The following is a 22736-nucleotide window of genomic DNA, read 5'->3' as shown; positions in this document are numbered from 1 at the left end:
TTCCACTTATCCAAGGTCAGGTCGTGGGGGCAGCAGCTTGAGCAGACAGGCCCAGACTTCCCTCTCCCTGGCCACTTCTTCTAGCTCTTCTGGGAGAATCCCAAGGTGTTCCCAGGCCAGCCGGGAGACATAGTCCCTCCAGCGTGTCCTGGGTCTTCCCCGGGGCCACCTCCTGGTTGGACGTGCCCAGAACACCTCACCAGGGAGGCGTCAAGGGGGCATCCTGATCAGATGCCCGAGCCACCTCATCTGACTCTTCTCGATGCGGAGGAGCAGTGGCTCTACTCTGAGCCCCTCCCGGATGACTGAGCTTCTCACCCTATCTTTAAGGGAAAGCCCAGACACCTTGCGGAGGAAACTCATTTCAGCCGCTTGTATTTGCGATCTCGTTCTTTTGGTCCCTACCCATAGCTCTTGACCATAGGTGAGGGTAGGAACGTAGGTCGTGTGGTTAATTGAAAGCTTTGCCTTATGGCTCAGCTCCTTTTCCACCAGAACCCGCAGATACAGAGCCCACATCACTGCACATGCCGCACCGATCCGCCTGTCGATCTCACGCTCCAGTCTTCCCTCACTCGTGAACAAGACCCCGAGATACTTGAACTCCTCCACTTGGGGCAAGATCTCGCCTCCAACCCTGAGAGGGCACTCGACCCTTTTCCAGCTGAGGACCATGGTCTCAGATTTGGAGGTGCTGATTCCCATCCCAGCTGCTTCACATTCAGCTGCGAACTGATTCAGAAAGAGCTGAAGATCACGGCCTGATGAAGCAAACAGGACTACATCATCTGCAAAAAGCAGTGACCCAATCCTGACTCCACCAAACTGGACCCCCTCAATACCCTTGTTGCGCCTAGAAATGCTGTCCATAAAAGTTATGAACAGAATCGGTGACAAAGGGCTGCCCTGGCGGAGTCCAACTCTCACTGGAAACGGGTTCGACTTACTGCCAGCAATGCAGACCAAACTCTGACACCAGTTGTACAGGGACCGAACAGCTCTTATCAGGGGGTCCGGTACCCCATACTCGTGGAGCACCCCCCACAGGATTCCCCGAGGGACACGGTCGAACTCCTATTCCAAGTCCACAAAACACATATAGACTGGTTGGGCAAACTCCCATGCACCCTCCAGGACCCTGCTAAGGGTGTAGAGCTGGTCAACTGTTCCACGACCAGGACAAAAACCACACTGTTACTCTTGAATCCAAGGTTCGACTATCGGACGGACACTTCTCTCCAGAACCCCCGAATAGACTTTTCCAGGGAGGCTGAGGAGTGTGATCTCTCTCTATTTGGAACACACCCTCCAGTCCCCTTCTTAAAGAGGGGGACCACCACCCCGGTCTGCCAATCCAGAGGCACTGTCCCCGATGTCCATGCAATGTTGCAGAGACGTGTCAACCAAGACAGTCCTACAACATCCAGAGCTTTGAGAACTCCAGGCGTATCTCTTCCACCCCTGGGGCCCTGCCACCAAGGAGTTTTTTGACCACCTCTGTGACCTCAGTCCCATAGATAGGGGAGCCCACTAGCTCAGGCACCTTCCCTTTCAGAGAGGTGACATTCCACGTTTTAAGAGCCTGCTTCTGTAGCTGAGGATCGGACCTCTAAGGTCCCCGCCTTCGGCCACCTTCCAACTCACACTGCACCCAACCTCCTTGGCCCCTCCCATAGATGGTGAGCCCATGGGAAGGGGGACCTACATTGCCTCTTCAGGCTGTGCCCAGCCGAGCCCTGTGGGTGCAGGCCTGGCCACCAGGTGCTCGCCATCGAGCCCCACCTCAAGGCCTAGCTCCAGAGGGGGGCCCTGGTGACCCGCCTCCGGGCGAGGGAAAATGCCATCCAAATATTTTATTCATCATAGAACGTCTACTGAACCACTTTTTGTTTCATCCCTCACCTAGAACCAGTTTGCCTTGGGTGGCCCTACCGGGGGCATAAAGCCCCAGACAACAGAACTCCTAGGATCATTGGGACACGCAAACCCCTCCACCACAATAAGGTGGCAGTTCAAGGAGGGGAAGATGCTATAGAAATTCAAATAAATAGAGCTGTGTTGATTGGATCTTTGAATAAAAATGTGAAACTGGTTTTATTCATGTAAAGCTGAACCTTAGTAATATGTGGATTATGTATTGTTCGTATATTTTAGAATCCATTGTACTATTTCAAAATATTAACAAATATACTAGTACACTAATGCAAACATATTTTTTTACTTGAAAATTGCTGAACTATTCAGAGAATAACTGTCTTAAACTATGTTTATTTTGCTTGATCTTACAATGTGGACACTTTTTTTTAGATGCCTCTGCAAATCATCAAGTATACATCTGCTTCAGTAGTGACAGACTAAAACAAAAAAATGATGTTAATTAAACATGGTAGTCAGACACAAATAGTTCATCTGCATATGTGCATTTCAGTGGGAGGAATTCCAAAACGTATGATTTAATTGGCTTTTAATTCAGCGTGCCACAGGTCATATAGTATGTTGGTATTTGTATATCAAGAAAAAACTGCAAATTTTCCTTTTCATTATTTACAAAATCATTTTTGTTTGAATTTTCTTCTCTATTACTGTACATCTTTAGCAAATTTCTATTTTATGCTCATCAGTGGTAGATAGGTGATGCAGTACACACGCTAATCAATCAATCAATCAATCATTTATTTATATAGCACATTTTCATACAAAAAAAAATGTAGCTCCAAGTGCTTTACAAAATGAATAGAAAAATAGAAGACACAATAAAAAATAAACATAAGTCAACATTAATTAACATAGAATAAGTAAGGTCCGATGGCCAGGGTGGACAGAAAAAAACAAAAAAACTCCAAAAGCTGGAGAAAAAATAAAATCTGTAGGGGTTCCAGACCAAGAGACCGCCCAGTCCCCTCTGGGCAATCTACCTAATATAAATTAAACAGTCCTCTTTGTATTTAGGGTTTTCATGGAAGGACCTGATGATGATGGTCACGTAGACTTCTGGCTTTCAGTCCATCAATGTTGGAGCATCATGATGCTTTGAGTAGGTGGTGGTGCAGGCCGCCACCACAAAGAAACCGGAAAAGAAACAGAAGAGAGAGTTGGGGTCAGTACGGATTTTGGAGCCACTGTGAATAGTTATTATGAAGAATTGAACATACAGAGTATCAGTATTAAGTTAAAGTGAAGTTATAAAAAGGCCATGTTAAAGTAGCACAACACAAAAAATGTGTTGTAAAATATTTTCTCCAGTCAAACATATTCTGAGATCAAACTAATTCATAAAAAATGTAGCATAAATTGTAGATATGCTTTTCTTTTAATAAAAGCTAGTTGAAGTGTTAACATTATAATCTGGTTTTGAATTTTTTTTTCAGAAAGCCTTTGAACTGGAGCGCAGGGAGTTACTTCACAGCAACTACAAGAAATGGGAACAGACAATGCAGCATCGACGTGAAAAAGAAGTAGGAAAAATTATATTTTCATAACAGAAATTCATCTTTTCTCTTTAATAGAAATGAAATTTTGGTTGCCTGTCCTTTATAGCATTCATTTACATTACAAAAAGTCACTGTGCTCCATCTTCTCTTAAACGTTTCTTTTTCATTACTATATGACAATTTGTGTAGCTTTTGTCAATTATGTAAAATAGATTTTTAATGGCAAAATTTCATATTGCTCTTGGAGTAATCATAATTCTTCATTCCCTCATTAATAGGTGGTGATGTTCGGCCTAAAAGTGTGAGGTAAAACAAGCAAATATATGGTAGTACCTGAGTATTGGTGTATTGAGACTTTTGTGCTATTTTGTAAATAAATCTTCCTATTATTTAATTTTCATAAATGTTTCCAGTGTACGGAAGTGTTAAAGTTCAGTTACCACAATCATTAAAATTATTCATCGAATTGAAAATGGAATAAAAAGAAATGGACTAAAGTGTTAAAGCTCCTGAAATAAACTGATTATATGTGCATCATGGCAGTTCATCACAAAATTATTCCTGCGCCAATGCAGTTTTATTTGGAGTCACATAATCTGCTGTCTGTGAACAGAACATACTTTAGTAAAGAGTTCCACAAGCAACTCGGTACATGTTGATTTATGACAACCAGGTTGGGAGGAGATTAGGACCACTTTCATGAGTGCTTGGGGCAGCCCCAGATCACCTGTAATCTCAAGTGAATTGTATCACCGTTAAATGTAAAAATTATGTTATAAATCTTTAAAGCCCTTAAGGAAACATAAAAAATATCTTAGGCTTAGATTTATAAACACTTTTGTGGATGTTGGCCAGGTATGGAATAGAGATGCTTGTAACATACTGTAAATAAGACTGAAATTGGAAGCACAAAATGTAAGAATAAAAAATAATTTTCCTAGAAATGATCTGATGGCTGTGATTTATAGCAAATTAAAACAAATACAAAGTGATTTGCAAAAAACAAAGCATTTGGTTTTTATTAGGTTATTTAGACTGGTGCTTTTAATGTCATGTTGTTCTTTTGTAATTTCTTCCTGCTTTAGATGGAATACCTGACAATGAGGATGAAACAAGTGGAAGACCAGGCCCAGCAGCTCCAGCAGCTTAGAGTCCAGGATGCCGAAGAATACAACATGATTAAAATCAAGTTGGAAACTGATGTTCAGGTATTTGACTGTTGTACTGTGCTTCCTCTTTGAAGGGAGACTAGATTTATTCACATAAAACATCATGCAGAACGCCTTACTTTCAGCTGATAAGTAGTGTTCTCTATAATTAATTACCTTAACATTTAGGTAGACAGATTCATCAAATTTGGTCACTATTGGCTATTGCTGTTTATACTTGCACTAATTCCGTTTCCATATATTAAAAACATATTACTATTTTAGACTTTTACTAAGTAGAAGTTCTGAGCAATTGATATGCGTAGGGTTTAAAAAGTATTTCATTCTCATGATAATTATTCAAGTCCACATTAAAATCATTGACACCGGGGGAAATGCTTTGGGTGTTTATCAGACAAATACACTGTCTTTTAAAGAGGTTCTTAGGTAGGGAAGGAAAAATGATACTGAAACCTCTATAGTAGTAGCAAAACTTTTGCATAGACCTTTCACGTGTAAGAGAACAAAGCAGTTTATTGGTCTTAAAAACTAATCCTTATGTCATCTAGATTATTTATCAAGTTGGTCACTGCAAAGCTTGAGTTAATGTGATGTTTCTTTAGTGCTACAGCTGAAGTAGTACATGGGTTTAAAAGGCAGATTGCATAAAATCTCATGAGACTACAGCACAAAAGTTTCTGAAAGTTAAATAAAAGTAACAATTAAGCATCATTACATTAATATGTTTCATGGTGGCACCATCCTGTGCTGGGTTAGCGGCTAGCTTCATAGACCCTATGGTGGAAATTTTGTTTTTGTAACATAAATCAACAGAAATATTTTCTTAATTTCTACAATAACTTCATGTTTAGTTTCAGTTTTTAATTGCAAGAATTCTTGCTCACAGCAGTTGCTTTGAAAGATATTAGGGATAACAGCAATAACTGTGGCCTCATCAGTAAACTATATGATGACGACAGTAACCACAGCAACGTTAATAATTATAATTACCTATCACGAGGGAAAATGCGCAATGCATGCAGTGCAAAAATAGGTGGCTGAAAAGAAACAAGTGCTTATTTTTGTTTTAAATTTGTTCCTGTACTGTCGAAACATTTGATCAGTTTGTTTGAATCCTGATGCTATTTTGATGTCTTCTGCCAAACTGGAGATGGTAATTGATTTTGGTAAAGTGCTTATCATTGAGTACATGCTCAGAGCTCTTACACTTATATAAAACTAGCTGCCCCCATGGCTCCTGCCGCATAGTAGTGAAACAGGGCAAACTTTAAAAATCAATTGAAAAAATTTAATAATTTGTATTGATAACTTTCATTTCTGAGGCCTCTTGTTATACAGTATTTTTGGTTTTGCTATCAGAGGTGAGAATATAGCTGTGATCTCTTTGCCAAAAATGTAAAAAAGTTGGCAAGGTATCTCTGGCCAAGTGGAAGGTAGGTATGCGCTAACGTGAAACGCCACTGTATCTGGTCATGTTCAGCTCTGATGGGAGAGCGTCCCCCATGTGGGGAGAAGAGCATGTGGCTGTGATATCTCTGCCAATGATCAGGTACTCTCTAAAACACACGTAGCTGTGATCTCTCTCTCTCTCTCTCTCTCTCTCTCTCTCTCTCTCTCTCTCTCTCTCTCTCTCTCTCTCTCTCTCTCTTTGAAAAACGTCAAATGTTACTCTTTAAGAATCTGTAGATGATAATGTCTGCTGATCAAACAGGTTTCACTAGATAAGCAGAGACAAAGTACGCTCTAACACATGGCAAGAAGTAGAGCAATTTGAACAGTAGCTGGTGTGTGAGTGAGGATGGCCCCACCTGGCTCCCTAGTGCTGAGGTCCTGCCTCCCCCTCCCCTCTGCCCACAGCCTGTCTCTCGGATTCGCACCAATAAATCAGTGCCGCAACCGAACTATAATACTTGGCACAATCTTAGAAGTCGCAAAAATCAACCAGAATGTTCAAATAAATTATAGAAAAAAACCTGATCTAAATCTGTTTTAAGAACTTCTCTCGTGAAAAGTGGACAGACAGATGTTGGATTTTATATATATATATATATAGAGAGATAATAATGCATTAAGAATAGATTACTAAACTGTACATTTATGTATATTTAATACAAAAAAATTACTTGAAGATACAGTATGATGGAATGAACCAAAATGATTATAATAAACAAATCACAATATTTTCATTAATATTATAATTAAAATGTGGCCAGTTGGCAATAATGTAGAGGAGAACAACACTCAAGCAAGCAGCATTCCTGCAGAAAACAAACCAGGGGGAATATCCACAATCATTTATAACAGTGGTGTAATCAGTCAGCTGTGCAGTACTCATATTATATGTCAGCGGACTTTGCACGGAGCAGATTCTTCACTGTTCCTTTTTTTAGGACTTTGCAGAGTTGAAGTCCTATAAGGAATCATCAGAGATTTGAACTGCCAGGAACTTAAAACGGTTGACTAGTTCTACTGTCAAACTGATGGCAGTTTGGAGAAGGATACACATTGTACTTCCTAAAATGTTGTTATTTATATTTAGGACAAGAATGTTATCCAGGAACAAATTCATAACATAAAATTACATTTTCACACCCCCTTAATCCACTTCAGAGTCTTTGGGGGGGTGTTGCCTATTCCAGCTGCTTTTGGTTCCTGGTATTAACCAAGTCCTGGTGGGCTGTTATTCCAAAACAAGGCCCACTCCTGCACACAACCAGATTCACACAGAGCTGATTTAGAGATGCTTTGTCTTTGGGTATTTGAGAGAAAATCAGAAAAGCCCATGTAAACTTGGGGAAAACAGGTAGACTCCACATGGGCAATGACCTAGTGGAGGATTTAAACACAGGATGTAGGGTCCAAGCAATCCAGAGCAATTCAATGATCTCCTGGGCACATTTTATGATAGTGAGACTGTTGTAGGATAGCGTCATTGTTCTTTCCAATTTATACGTACACATTTTTTTTAGGTTCTTCTTTCATGACTTGAATGCAAAAACACAGTTTTTCCAGATAATATTGTTATACCTAAGGTTAAATTTGAGGTATGGCTGAATGGCTTTTACGGTAATGTAGAAGTACATGCAAACACTTATATTATCCACTTGAGTTTTGTAGTTGCAGAGGCAGGGTAGATCTCTAAAGACTATACCCATCAGTGGACTCAGCTGGAAGTTACAGCTTACCCTGTAAACTAAACCTGAATCAATTTCACTTTGGTAACAATGTTTTTAAATTAAGAGCCACTATATGTTCTGACTTTTCTGAAGTATACATGGGAAATAAAAGAATGAGCCTCTTTTATTGTGTATTATTAGAAATCCTTATCTTTCCTTCTGCTGTAAATAATTTGGCAGAACCTTAGTTATATTAAAGACATGGTGATTCATGTGACCCATGCCATTATAAAAGCATGTCAGATAGTTAGTCATGTGGTAACTAGCAGGAGAGTACCAGGAAGACATAATGTCTTGATAATAGCTGAATAGCATATGGATATAGGGAAATAAGTAAATTGGGGTGGGCGGTTGTATGTTACAGGATGCCAACAAATTTGGTTTGATAGAGGGTGATATGTGGGCACTTCATATTATTTATGTACCCCAGCTGGTCACACAGGAGGTAAAACCATTTTGTGCTTTACCACTGATGTGAGATCTAGGAGTTTGTCCTGAGCAACACAGCAATTGTGTCCCCAAAAAGACTGTGGCTATAAAGCTTGCCAATTCTAATCCAGCAAGTGAGTTTGGAAGGGAGTTGGGGCAAAGGGCTCACCTGGTGGGAGAAAGAGAGACCATTGTGTAAGAGCGTGTGGTATTTAAGGGAGGTAAGGAAGCAGTGTATTTTGCACTTGTGGGGAAAAGTAATCCGGTCACCTCATGTGATAGTCTGGGACCTCTGCAGTATAGGTAAGCCCAGTGGGCCATTAGGTTTTATTATATTGTACTTTGTGTTGTCCTAGTGTCAACATCTACCTTTTATAGTAAAACACCCTTTTTATACCTTATTCTGCTTGGTGCTGATCTGGGTTTGGGTATGGCTCGAGAGCCTTGATGGATTCCACAAGGTGTTGATTCTCACTTTTCGCAACACTAGTGTAAAATATGTTACGTACAGTAAAACCTCAAATATCCATCAGGCCCCCCACCCCAAAAAAAAAATATTGCACATGCTATCACCTACCTATTACTGTACTACTACTACTGCCATGTGAGCTCTGCACATTGGATCAACTCTCCATTTTGCTAGCGCATAGTATTCTTCACCAGCACCACATGTCATGCCACATTTTGAATTCACAGTGTCAGTTACGTACCTTCAGTTTTAATAACGTTTTGAAGCTTTTCTCTTTTGTTATAATTAATCTACTATACATTGTAATGGCTGATAAATTTATGTGTGTGGTGTTGGAATTGTCACAAAAAAAAATTTTTAATTATTAAACATGTATGAAAAAGCGAAAGTGCTTGAAGTATTGCTTCAAATTAAAGAGTAGGAAAAACAACAATGACCGATATAAAGCGTCATGCTGACAAAATTGAAAAACGTGTCAATTAATGTTCTCCTGTATGATAATTTTTTTTTTTTAAATCCATTATGTTTTGGAACAGGCAGCTTGTGATGAGCTGTATGGAAGTAGAAAGGGTGGAATGAATGCTGTGTAAATGATAGGACTGGCTGAAGGGCTTCTGTTCTGTGAGGGGCAGACACGCCTCTTAGGAGATGAGTGGCAGGAGAAGTTGAGAGAAAAAGAAAGGTGTGATGATAGGAAGTTTTGAGTAGGGAGTCAAGAGACAATAAACAGGAGGTAAACTGACTGGTAGGGAAAGCTTTCTTTTATTGCTTTGGAGGTGTGCTCTGTAACCCAGATAAGACAGGGCACTGTTTGGTATGGGATGAAGACTTCAGGTAAAATGTAGAAAACTCTAGTATTTCTGAGATGTATTTATTCATTACGTTGGTCGTTGCAATATTGCATGAATTAATTAATTTTGTTAATACTATATTATATTTTGTTAATATAGCTTTGTTTTGTAAATAAACATGACTATTCGCTAAACTAATCTACTGTATATCATTTTAAGTAGCTATTCTGTTATCTGTCTTTTCTCTTTTCCACCACGGCCTCAGTCAAGACCCCTGATGGATAATCAAGGTTTTACTGCGTATTACATATAAGGTATATTACATGCTTATGTACCACCTGAAGGTAGATCAGTGATTCTCAGGTTCAGTCCTGAGGTATCACATTGGCAGCATTTTTATTTACTTCTAACTAGCTTTATGAATCATCTATTTGTTGCAACTGTTTAATTGACTGGCTTTTTATTTTTTTCCTAATTTTGCATCCAGAAAAGTGTGCTTACACTGACAATTGATGATGAGCAGTACAGATACAATTGCAAATGCTAGTGAATGTGAAAGCAAGCAGCTTTTATGTTAATTTGTGTGGTATTTAGTAATAAAATGCTTAAATCAGTGCTCCTCAAGTTTAAGTCCTGTAGACAATGTTAACCAAGCTCATCATCACCATCCTCTGCTTTTAACTGGGCTTCTGCTTTGTTAAGTAAGCTGTTATTTACCAGTTTAAGGTCATTTATGTCAATCCAGAAAGTAAAAAATAGGTTTGCTAAATTTTAATTGGAATGTAGCAAGCCTTTGTATGTGTTACATTGGTATATTTTGCTCTTTGTTGTGTTCTGGTCATTTAAAGTGTTTTTTACGTATTAGCACACAAGTAAAATTTACACTTAAGTTTAATCAGGCTTAAGAGAACATGCACTTGGAAGAGAACACTCTTTTTCATATTGATTTCAAATCCAGATATCTCATGAAATTCACAGATTTACTTTGAATGGTAGTGATGAGATTGGGTCTGTGGCATACAAATACTACATCATTGTACAGAGATAATTTGTATTCAAGTCCATCCTTAATGAACCCTTTTACACTGAATGCATTTAAAGCATGAATAGCTAGATGTTTAATAACAACCTCACAAAGTACAGGAGGTCCTCGGGTTACAATGTTTAGACATACAACGTTTCGAGTTTACAATGCTCACTCCCATAAAAACTTAAAAAAATTGAGACATGAGAAGGAATAAAAGGTAAGGATTTTTTTACACTCATTTTTTCTGTTACTACAGTACAGTATATTTATGTCCTTTTCCTTTTTCTGAGGCTTAGATTTTGTGTTTTTATGTTCTGAATTATGATTTTGCAAATGTGTTAAGATAGGTAAGTTACTTAGGCTAGAGTGTGTTTCGACTTACACCAAAATTCGGGTTACATCACTGTTGTAGTAACGGAACTGTGTCGTAACCTGAGGACCCCTGTACTAAAGATAATGGGAAACACTAACTCGTTCCACATTCAAGTCTAAAATAGTCAGCATTTAGATCATTTATATGAAATGATGCTTCTGGATTAGTTTGCACAGTGCAGTAAATAGATAACTCCATTCCACTCTTATCTTAAGCGTTTTCTATGTCTAAAGCAAGCAAAACCTCTGGATACTGTAGGAAAGTATGTTAAACAATCCACTGTGATAAGAATGAGTCAGAGACATCATAAAGATTTGGGGCAGCCACCCGTATAATTGAATCGGCTGCAAAAGTAGTTGTAAATAGCATGATGTGCTTAGTTCGGAGTCCAGAACAGAACTGCCTATACTGAGGCAAGATGGCAGTTTTAAAGGGCTGGAAGGGAAGTGACGTCATCTATGCCAGAACTGGGAGTGGTGTCCTTGCGCCCAGAAGTGACGTCATCCTTTGGGCCGGCAACAGGCGGGATTTCCCGGAAAAGTTCTGCAAGGGACTGAGAGAGATAGTCAGTACACTCCGCCACCCCCTGGCCTGGCGTAGAATTACTAGTGTTTAGGCTCTTCAGCTGGTTCCCATGCGCACGTGTGTGACACCACTTATAGCGGCTGCAGTGCTGCTAAGATTCACACCGCTGCCTTAGCCTGAACCTGACTCACACTACTCAAACACAGAGACACTGACAAATGGATTAAACAATAATTAAATTGAATAAATTAAATTAATGAATAACAGCAGTAACAATTAACTAAACAAGAAACAAAACAATCCCTCTCTCAGTTCCTTGCTGGCAGTCACACATACAATGAAAATCTTAAACAACAACATGTACAATAAACACAAAGTCCAATGCACTGTTCGCATGAAATGACAACTGAAGATGTGGAAATGAGGCAGAAGAGACAATCCAGAGGGCAGCTTGCTGTAAGTAAGGTAAAATGATCCTACCGGTAATCCTGATGTGTTGAGGGATGATGAGATTGGGTGTGCTCCCTCCAACAAAGAACAAAAACCAATCCAACACAGTACTTACACAACAGGCAGAAACAAAGCAGTCTATACATTCATACGAGCACAGTGATCCAGGGCAAGTGATAGTCCAAAGGCAAATGATACTGACGGTAAAACAGACAGGTGAACACAGACACAAACTCCAGACCTCTGACTTTTTTCCCTGACTAGCCAGCCTTCCTTTTCAAAGCTCATGTTGGCTGGTCTTATGCCCAGCAGCCCCTGCGCTCTCCACAGATATCAACTACTGGTGGTCATCCCTTCAGTGGCTCTGATTGGAAGTTTATAATTTACGTAGCTGGGCTAGGTACTAACATTTGAAACTACAGTAAATGCCAAGATTTTGTAAATCTGGTTTGATTTCAAGATATTGTAGACAGCAGGATCTTCTCCAGTCCTTTACCTAAAACTTTTGCCAGTATCTTAACATCACTATTTAGAAGAGAGACTGGCCTGTACAGTGCACATTTAAGTGGATCTTTTTTTTTCTTTGAAAAGACTGTTATTGACACCTGATATAATATATCTAGTAATTTTTATGCCATCTGTCTTCCAGAAACATTTTCAGCATCAATGGTGCTAATTTAGTGCATTTTTTTTGTGATTATTTTTATTGCAGATGTGACTATACATATATAGTAGGTTCAAGAAATTTGATCACTATGACCCAACAGAAATAATAAAAACAGAGAAACCCAGTATAAAAAATAGTCAAGGTACAATAAGAACCAAAATGAATATACAGGACAAGAAAACCAAAAGGTATGCATAAAGCAAGGGAGAAATTTATACCAACAGGAAAACAATAAGAATCCAAGGAGATCCCTATGATATATCAACATAACTGATGCACAAACTGAAATTGCATGAACTGTTATTTTGGGTTTCTAGAGTAAATTTGTATGCTGCCAAGGACAATACAGTGATCCCTCGCTATATTGCGCTTCGACTTTCGTGGCTTCACTCCATCGCGGATTTTAAATGTAAGCATATCTAAATATATATCATGGATTTTTTGCTTGTTTGCGGATTTCTGCGGACAATGGGTCTTTTAATTTATGGTACATGCTTCCTCATTTTGTTTGCCCAGTTTATTTCATACAAGGGACGCTATTGGCGAATGGCTTAGAAGCTACCCAATCACAGCATGTATTACGTATTAACTAAAACTCCTCAATGATATACGATATGCTTCCCGCACGGTGCTTGATTGTTTGCTTTTCTCTGTCTCTCTCACTCTCTCTGACATTCTCTGCCTGACGGAGGGGTGTGAGCAGAGGGGCTGTTTGCACAGAGGCTGTTTGCCTAGAGGATACGGACGCTCCTCTAAAAAATGCCGCTTTACCACAGTGCTTCGGCATACTTAAAAGCTGACATTCTCTGCTCCTGACATGCATTCTTGGAAGAGGAAGATATGTTTGCATTATCTTAATTGTGAGAAAGAACTGTCATCTCTGTCTTGTCATGGAGCACAATTTAAACTTTTGACTAAAGAGTGTTATTTCATGTCTAGAGGGCTCTAATAATGTTAACAGTGTGGGAGAGTTTATAAGGGCTTAAAATATATAAAAGTAACCATACAAACATATGGTTTCTATTTCACAGATTTTCATCTATCGCGGGGGATTCTGGAACGAACCCCCCGCGATCGAGGAGGGATTACTGTATTGCACTAGCTGACTGCAGAGGGCTAAGGTCACTTTCACAAATTTTGCACACCCAGAGAGGAAAATAGGAAAGACTGCATAGAAGAGAATACAAAATGGAAACTAGCTTACTACTGGGAATTAAGGACATAAAAAACTAAGTAATGTTGAGAAAAAAGGTGGAGTGGCTGCAAAAGAGTTGCCACAAAATTTAGCAAAGTCTGAGTTGTAAATAAAAGATAAAAGAATTAAAGAGAACTCCACTCTTACAAAAGGGGCTTTTAAGCTCTCCAAGTCCATTGTTATCCTAAATATCACCAATGCTGCAGATCCCACATTAAAACCATTTACAGAGAATGCCCAATGGTAAAAGTGCAGGCCTGGAAGAGAAAACCCTACTTTATCCCTGGGATGAGTGAGTGTGGTGTGTTTACGATTAGGGTTCTTAACTGCTCAACTAAAATAACAAATCCACAATTTAACCTCTGACCACTGTCACAGAGGTGGGGAAGGGGGATCATTGAACTATTAAATTTAAATTGAGGGACTACATTCATTTTAACATGAGATTGGAAGAACAAACTTCGTTTCAGCCTCCCATTCAGAGGATTCTTTGCCTCAGCAAATACATGACAATAGTTAGTGCTGGAAGTCAAGTAGGAGGATAATACAGTCTCAGCCCTGCAGCTGGAGTAGATATGGTAGGAAGGACACTAAAGGACAGCCAGGAATTTTTTAAAGGCATGTGAGCTGATTTAGCCCAATTCATTTTAAACCCAGACACTTTTTCAAAATCGGCAAAAAGATTCTAAATAGCAGGTAAAATTAAATGTGCTTTACCTAAATATAAAATAAATTCATCAGCATGATTTGTTGATAATGATTGGTGAAAAATAATCTGAACTATGAACAGTTTTTGCCAAAGGTTCCAATACTAATAAAATAGAAGTGAGTGTTGGTAACCCTGCCTGTTACCTCTTTTAATATGAGTAATGCTGCAGAAGGGGAAAAGTGAAAATCATTTTATTATTATTATTATTTATTTTCCCACTCTGAAGTGAGTTTATAGCTTTTTAAAGTTCATAGCATCAAGGGTTTGTCCATCTCCTCTGTGTAGATTGTATCCAAGTGTTGCTCTTGTATGTTTTCCAAAATATTGCTAACTTCAGCTTCACCTTGTTTAGATTATAGGGCACTTGTAATTTTCCATAAAGAGGTTAGTTATTGTTCATGGTCCCTGATTTTAATTCTATTTGCATCGATGATATCTGCTGTTGAATTCTGTGTTGCCTTTTTGTGTGTTTGCTGTGCTAAAACCCTATTGACCTTTCCTCTATGTCATAGTAATTATGTCATGACTTGAAAAGAATTTGATTTGTTTCTTTAGCAGTCAGGAAGCTGAATTCTGTTTGTAGTGTAAAGCGCACCTTTCAGTGATCTTCTGTATTCTTGGTTGGTCAAAGAAATGTTGGGAGATTAAATCAGATGCCATTCTAGCCTGTGACTTATTTATATGTGAAACTTAGACATGATATCTGTCTCCTTAAAAATGTCTTCAGTATTTTCCACAGTGTGCCAGCACAAATCTTTGGAGACACAATTGCACAATCTCATAACTTCCCATACTGCCAAATCATACTGCTCCATTGTGTGGCGATATTGCGTTTAAGTTATCTGATACAAAGTCTCTTGAATTAAAAGTGTGCTCTTTTTTTGTTCTAATCATTGTCAAATAGGAAAGAGCTCAGACGGACTTTGTGCATGGAGTTTTTAGACAAGATGAACAGGGACTGATTTCCATAGAGTATGTCCTCAGCCATCTAGTTTGTCATAGTAAAGTAGACTGTCAGACAGTCAAGAGGTGATCGGGCAGCCAGGTTGACCAAGTTTTCTGTCCTAATGATAGTGGGAGAACTTGAAGATGTGTCTTTGAGTCTTTTCGTAGATAGTGATGTACAGTTAAAGAGAAAAGTCTGAACCTCTGGTTCTCCCATGTTTTTTTTTGTGTGTCTGTAAATGCTAGAGACTGCTTTGGATTCCACTCACATGAAGGCTATTTAGGATATCGCACGTTTACAATGTCCACTTAAATGTGCTTAAACAATTTTAATAATTCACTTTTGAATAAGGTAATATAATAACAAAGTAACAGGGCACAGTAATTTTTTCAAGTATTTTCTCTTGGTATTATTGTACAGTTTTCTTCTTGCATTCTAAAGATATACATGTTAGGCTAATCAGATAGACTAAACTGGCACTGCCCAGATCTGACTGCTTTCTTGCACCCAGTGCTGCTGGCTTCACATCTTTGCAACTATACTGTTGGCTAAAGTGAAACAATGAATAAAGAAATATTTGCAGTATTAATTAGTATTTATTAAATTGTTTTCATGCTAGGTTCTACCTATTATCATATGTGGGACAGTGGGACATGTAGAGGGTTTACTGCCTTAAATATGTGGTATACAGTATATAGAACTGCTTCTTATGATGAAAAAGGTAACTGCTTTGTTTTAGATACTGGAACAGCAGCTCCAACATATGAAGGCTACCTTTCAACTGAATCAAGAAAAACTGGAATACAACTTCCAGGTGCTAAAGAAGCGGGATGAGGAGAACACTATTACTAAGTCTCAGCAGAAAAGAAGAATCACAAGGTACTCATTCTGCAGCACTGGTGCTGGTGGTATCTTTTGTTAGATATACTGTAGCTGTGCCTTCATGTTTCTTGTAATGTATGGCAAAAAAGGTGTTGCTTCTTATACTAACAGATAATTAGAATTGTTCAAAGAAATGGGTTGTTGTTTTTACTTACGATGACTCACAGGATAATCATTAAAATAAAATGTATAAAAAATTAATTGTGGTTTAAATCTAAATTATGTAAAACTGCTGCTCTGCTTAGATGTGTTTAGTGCAGAGTTCTAAATTAAAGTGTAAAAGATCAGTCAATTAAATGTGTACATGACAATCACCTGTATGATGCTTTATATAAGTAACAAAGTAAAATGATAAAATATTATGCAGTGGCTTAAAAGCAGACCTCACTTGTTAATTGTACCATATTTGGCTGTGATACAGGTTGCAGGATGTTCTGAACAATCTTCGTATTAAACTTAAGAAGCAGGAAAAACAGTTCAAAGAAGAGAGTCATACCCTTTCAGAAGACTGTAAGAGGATCATGAAGCAGTATCAGGATATGCAGAAGAAAATGATGTCAGTAAAAGATTGTTACAACTTTAAGAATGTACACCAGCAAAATATATCAGTAAAAATCTAATGTTAAAAATTGTGTTTGTACTATTCTAACTTAGTGGCAAACTCAGTGTGGCAGCTGTGCCATTATACTACAGTACTGCCTTCTAAATCCCAATGCTCAGCCTATAATCTAGCGATTTTCTGAACCCATTAAATTCCTTTAATAGAGTCAGAAGGAGCAACAGCTTCTCCTGACAGCATTAGGCTGAAGGCAGAAAACAACCGTGAACTGTGATGTTAATCTATTGAAGAGCATCCTTACATACACATAAAACACAGTTTCACACAAGGACATTTTAGAGTCACCGTTTGGCATAGCACACACATTTTTGGGAGGAAATCCGGAGTAGCCAAAGAGAACATCCCTCCTAGACCTAGCATGCAGCACAGTGACTGAGCTGGGATTTGAACATTAGAACAATCTGGACGAGAACAGGCGATTCAGCCCAATTAAGCTCACTGTTCCTGTCCACTTAATTCTTCTAAAATAACATCAAGCCTAGCTAAGATTAAACAAAATGCCTGCTAGAACTATGATGCCTTACAATTAACCAGTAATCACTATAGAAAATTTATATTCATTATATTATCTTCTGAACCATCATTTCCTCGTACATGTTCTTAGGACTCCAAAGCCTGTCTTGAACCAAGACAGAACTCAATCCTGTAGTCAATCTATTTTAGGATGCATTCGTCCAGACTCGCACATAGTGGGCCAGTTTAGAATTGCCTAAAGGAACCTGCATGACTTTTTGGGAAGACGTGGGAATTGCCTGGAGAAAACCTTTACAGAGATTATGCAAATGCCACCCATTCATTGACTGGGCCAAATTTGGATAACAGGTGTGAAAAAGTGCACTGCTACGCACATAATTATGCACAAATGTACAATAAAATTAAAATCTATTAGAAAAACCACCATCCAATTTGTATACATATTCTGCCTTATTCAGGGTTGCCAGGGCTAGAATCTATTTTAGTAGCATTATGGCAAGGCATTCATCCAGTCTTCATCTTAGGTTACTGGATAGCGTCCATGCCTCACAACCATATAGCAAAACAGGAAGCACCAGGACTCTAAAGACTTGGACCTTAGTTGTTTTGCAGAAATATCAGGAGCATCACACTCTACTTTCCAGCAACCTCATGACCCCCAATCTCTCTCAATCCGGTTAATGGCTTTGTAGGAAGAGTCACCAGAGACATGAACATTGCTGCCAAGGTGTGTAAACCTCCTGATGCGGTTGACGCACACTGCTGATGGCTTTGCTTAAGAGGTCATTAAAGGCCTAGATCTTTAGGGACCTTCAAAACCTAACTTGATGTTATTTTGGAAGAATTAAGTGGATAGGAATGGCGAGCTTTGCTGGACTGAATGGTCTGTTCTTGACTAGAATGTTCTAATTTAAACCCAAGACCCTGGATCAAACAGGCAGCAGTGCAGACCATTGTGCAACCATTCTGATGTTTTGAAAAAGTTTGAATGGTAAAGGAAGAAAGTTAATGAGAACACACACACACTTCTTCCTAAATTTCTGTAATAACTAAATACTGATGTGCCCAAAGTGAACAGAGACAAGCCGGTATAACTGTAGAAAACTACACCTGATTTAAAAGTTTGGTTAAAATATAAATTGTGTTCTTAAATGTCCAAAATATATTTTAATTTCTGTCTTTTAGCAATGTATGAAGATTGATAGAAAGGTTTACTTCTCAATTTTAACAATGAATGCTCTGCGATTTAAAAAAGTTTTCTGTGCTTAGGATTTTTTTTCTGTGCACCTTCATTAGGTATTTTGCTTCTATTGATGCCAAACGATTCCATGAAATGTGGATAATGAATGAAGAGGAGATTAAGGGTCTGGTTAAAAAAGCTTTAGATGCAAATCTGATTATCCATGAACAACAACTGGGAATGACTTATGTAAGACCAAATCTACCATTCATGAAGTCAACTGGTCCAATTATTCCACAACACACTAAAAAGAAATTGACTGAGGTGCTTGCCAAGCAGTTTTTGACAGCAGGACGTAAGTTGTTGCAATGTCACTTAGCATTTCCGCTTTCCAGAGTGTATGTGCTTGGTTTGATTTTGGATTGAAATTCCCTTTGTGAAGAATATTTGTTTGAGTTTTCTTTGTCTGCCCTAACCAATTCAGAAACACATACTATAATTGACTTAAGGTAAGGTAGAAGTATTATTTTATTGGATATGCATGTAGTGTCCTGTTTGTCTATGATTCATTGTATGGGCTCCAAATATGTAGCATTCTAGGTAAATAAAACAGGGTTTTTCAATATTTTTCGATATTTAAATGTCAGTAAGCTCTTTGCATTGAGATAACTCATAAAAATTGAAGAGAAACAGAAAGGTGTACATATGGTGTTTATTGATTAGGAGAAGGCTTATGATAGAGTGCCATGCCAAAAGGTTTGGAGGTGCATGAGAGAGAAAGGAGTACCAGGGAAGTATGTGATGATTGTCAAGGATATGCATGAGGAAGTGAGGACTCAGTTTCAAAAGGTCTGCACCAGGGATCTGCCTTAATTCCTTACCTCTTTGATCTGGTTATGGATATGTTGAGTCATAGGATAAAAGACCAATCTCCCTGGTGCATGTGTTTTGCTGATTGATGTAGCACCAGAAAAGAGGAAGTGGAGAGTAAATTGGAAAAATGGAGAAGGGCTTTGGAAGATAGAAGGTTGAAGATAAACAGGAAGGAGACAGAATATGTGAGGTTTAATGATGATCAGTATTCAGCAGTTAGCCTGCAGGGAGAGCTATTGAAAACAGTATATAAATTTAAATATTTGGGATCAGTGCAACCCAAGATGGAAGATATGGGTTATGTCTGCATCTAAGACTGTGGGATTGAACAACTGGAAAGAGGTTTCAGGAGTATTGAGTGACCAAAGAATTAAGGAAAAGGTTAAAGGTAAGGTTTTTAAGACCGTGGTAAAGCCAATAATGAGACCTGGCAGTAAAGGGAGCACAGGAGAAGTTAGATATGACAGAAATGAGAATGTTGGGATGGATGTGTGGAGTTACAAAAAAGACAGAATAAGTAATGAAAGAATCATAGGTACAACAAAAGTGAGAGAGATATCCAAGAAAGACCAGGGGCCTTATGCATAAACTGTGCGTATGCACAGAAATGTTGCGTAAGAACGTTTCCCCGTTCAAATCGCGATGTATAAAACCTACACTTGGCGTAAAGCAACGCACTTTTCCACGGAACCTCATACTCTGTCGTAAACAAGTTCTTCGCTCGGTTTTGCAGACTGGCGGCACCCAGCGTCAAAGCAGTGCTACTGTTTCTGTGTGGTTACCCTTTATTTCTTAGAACCAAATTTCTGACGTGGCTTTATAAATACAGTACGCTGAAACTAACTGCATATTGTTTATTAGTTTAATGCATCTGATTGTAATTAATTTGTAACAATATAATGGCCATAGTATTCCAAATACCATAACTGCTTTAGAGTTGTTACTCTCACTGCACCTTCTTTTTCTTCTTTCAGCTGCTCCTTTTAAGGGTGGCCACAGCAGATCATCTTTTTCCATATTACTTTCACTCCACCACTCAGAGTATTTATATCCCTGTATCTGAGTGGGGAATCACAGCAGCAGCTGATCTGAAAGAGAATTATCGGTATACAGCATCAAGCACACGCTTGCCGTTCAGCTACGGCAAAACATTTCAAAGCCTTTCCTGTATGGACTTCACAGTTCAGAAACAGTTTCATCCCAAGAACTATAAACGCACTCAATCAATTGCTCCTTCTAGAACTGTTTGTACTTATAAGTACAATTACCCCACTGTAAACTTGCACTACAATTATAATATTCCACAACCTGCGGCTCTTTATAAAACGCGTATTTACATATGATGACGATATCATTTTTAAGATGAAATGCAGCAAAATATGTTTATTATATTTTACAGGTAAAACTTTAACTTCATTTAAATAACCTGTATTGTTAATAATTAAACCTGTGAGGACACGGTGCCGCAGCGCTAGCAACTTCACATATTGTTCCTGCCTTGCGCGCTGTATATTTGCTGAGGCTGGCGTGACACTGGAAGGATAGATGGATAGAATAATTAAACACATACTATGAAGATATTTAAATGTTCCTTAAAAGTTTGAAGAATCGTCTTTGTAAGCTTACAGATGGCTTAATGTCTATTACAGAGCTGATTGTGTGGCGAATGGGTATTTGGGGAAAGAAAAGTAAGGACAGGAATTGGGGATTAGTACGTTTGAATCAGACAGTACTGCTACAATAAAGTATTTCATCGAAGGTCGTGCAGTATCTTGTGTGAGACATGAACTATCACTGCGACATCGTTTAATAACATGCTTTCATTCCAATCATCATGAAAATGATATCACGTATACATCTCAGTATTTTAATTATGCAGAGAGCTGTAATATCACAAATGTAATGGATTCTGTGTCCTGTCGGAGGATGAGAAAGAACGGAAGCACTTAGTGATTCACGCACACAGAGCACATTGAAGATCAAATACAAAACAAAGCATTTAACATGCTACTTTATTTACGATGGGATTTGAGAAATGATTTTAAGATGAAGTTTATGATGTTCTACTTTAATGACAAAATAAAACTACGTGATTAATGTGGAAATTTTGAGATTAAAGTTGACATTCCGTGCTTTTTTCCCCACTGTGTGCCTATTTTTTTTTTGTCTGTACCCTAATAAGCTCAGACAGTGGGCTACAACTCGCCTTTTCACGACGACTTTGATATGTGACTTTTTTTTATTTTGACACTGTGTGACTTTGTGAACTTGAGCTTTCGAGTTTCTCCAACACGCTATGTCACTTGATAACTTCCTTTTTGTTTAAATCAACAAATAGTATGTTTTTCCTTTGCCACCACTTGGTATTTGCTGAAATTCTTACATTTTCCCCTGTGCTTTTGCCATTGTCTTTTCACAGAACGCTGAGCTTAAGGGCTATTTATATTGATTTGCATATTCAAAGAGGCGTAATTCTGGGAGGAATTGGGGCGGGACAGCACACGCCTGGTCGAGCATTACTTTTCACGCTGACCGGGATTTATAGAGTGGAAGAACGTGGAAGTTGGAGTATGCACAGATTCCTGCATCTGGATTTTTCTGTGCGTAAGCACATTTCGGCTTTTGTGTTTACATCATGTTATAGTGCGAATTCTATGCACGGTGTTATGCATGAGGCCTCAGGAAAGTAGGTTTAAGTGGCATGGATATGTGATGAGGAGAAACAATGAATAAATGGGCAAAAGAGTGATGAGAGTGGAAGTACACGGGAAGAGAAAGTGAGTGAGGCCAACGTAGAGGTGGAGGGATAAAGTAAAAGATCTGGAGGTTAAGGGCTTGATTGGAGGAGGTGCAGGCCTGAGTTGTTTGGGGAAGGTTGATCAAGTATATTGAGCCCACATAGAAGTGGGAAAAGTTGAAGAGGAAGCAGCTTCTAGCAAGAAATGACTTATATATACCCTACCCCTTTATATAATTTAGATAATTGAAAAAATCACAATGATAATCAAGAAACAAAGTCTATATTTAATAGATAAAGCTTTGTTAGTAGATAAAGGTTACTTTTAGAAAACAGGCATAACAACAAAAAGCACATATTTCAATAACAGTTAAGTATTTTAAAGTGTTCCTTGCTTTGGGTCATGGAACATTTTTCTACAAATACAAATCATTTGCAGATGGATACGTTGAACATTGCAGCCATGTGAGATACATCTAGTTGCCAATGATGTTTCGAAATAATGTGAAAATAAAATGTTCCTCTATTCATATGAAAGGTCCCAGTGTGGGCCATAGTAACAGCCAAATTCCAATACAACAGCCAGCACTCTTCACACAAGATTGAATCCATCC

At 38.6% G+C, this 22736-nt stretch overlaps 1 protein-coding gene across 2 annotated transcripts in view; it reads left to right on the top strand.

The window, feature by feature from the left end:
- The window catches only part of drc1 (dynein regulatory complex subunit 1 homolog (Chlamydomonas)), a 64304-nt gene that overhangs the window by 23267 nt on the left and 18301 nt on the right, over nucleotides 1–22736 (top strand). For both annotated transcript variants that reach the window (XM_039748309.1, XM_039748308.1), the window contains 5 exons: nucleotides 3369–3455; nucleotides 4517–4639; nucleotides 16097–16236; nucleotides 16661–16795; nucleotides 18629–18867. In XM_039748309.1, coding sequence (XP_039604243.1) covers nucleotides 3369–3455; nucleotides 4517–4639; nucleotides 16097–16236; nucleotides 16661–16795; nucleotides 18629–18867 — 724 coding nt within the window. The remainder of the gene's footprint in view (nucleotides 1–3368; nucleotides 3456–4516; nucleotides 4640–16096; nucleotides 16237–16660; nucleotides 16796–18628; nucleotides 18868–22736) is intronic.

The sequence above is a fragment of the Polypterus senegalus genome, chromosome 3, assembly GCF_016835505.1.
Source record: "Polypterus senegalus isolate Bchr_013 chromosome 3, ASM1683550v1, whole genome shotgun sequence".
Lineage (NCBI taxonomy): Eukaryota > Metazoa > Chordata > Cladistia > Polypteriformes > Polypteridae > Polypterus > Polypterus senegalus.
Note: the sequence above shows the minus strand (reverse complement) of the source record. Positions and strands in the feature narration are given on the sequence as shown.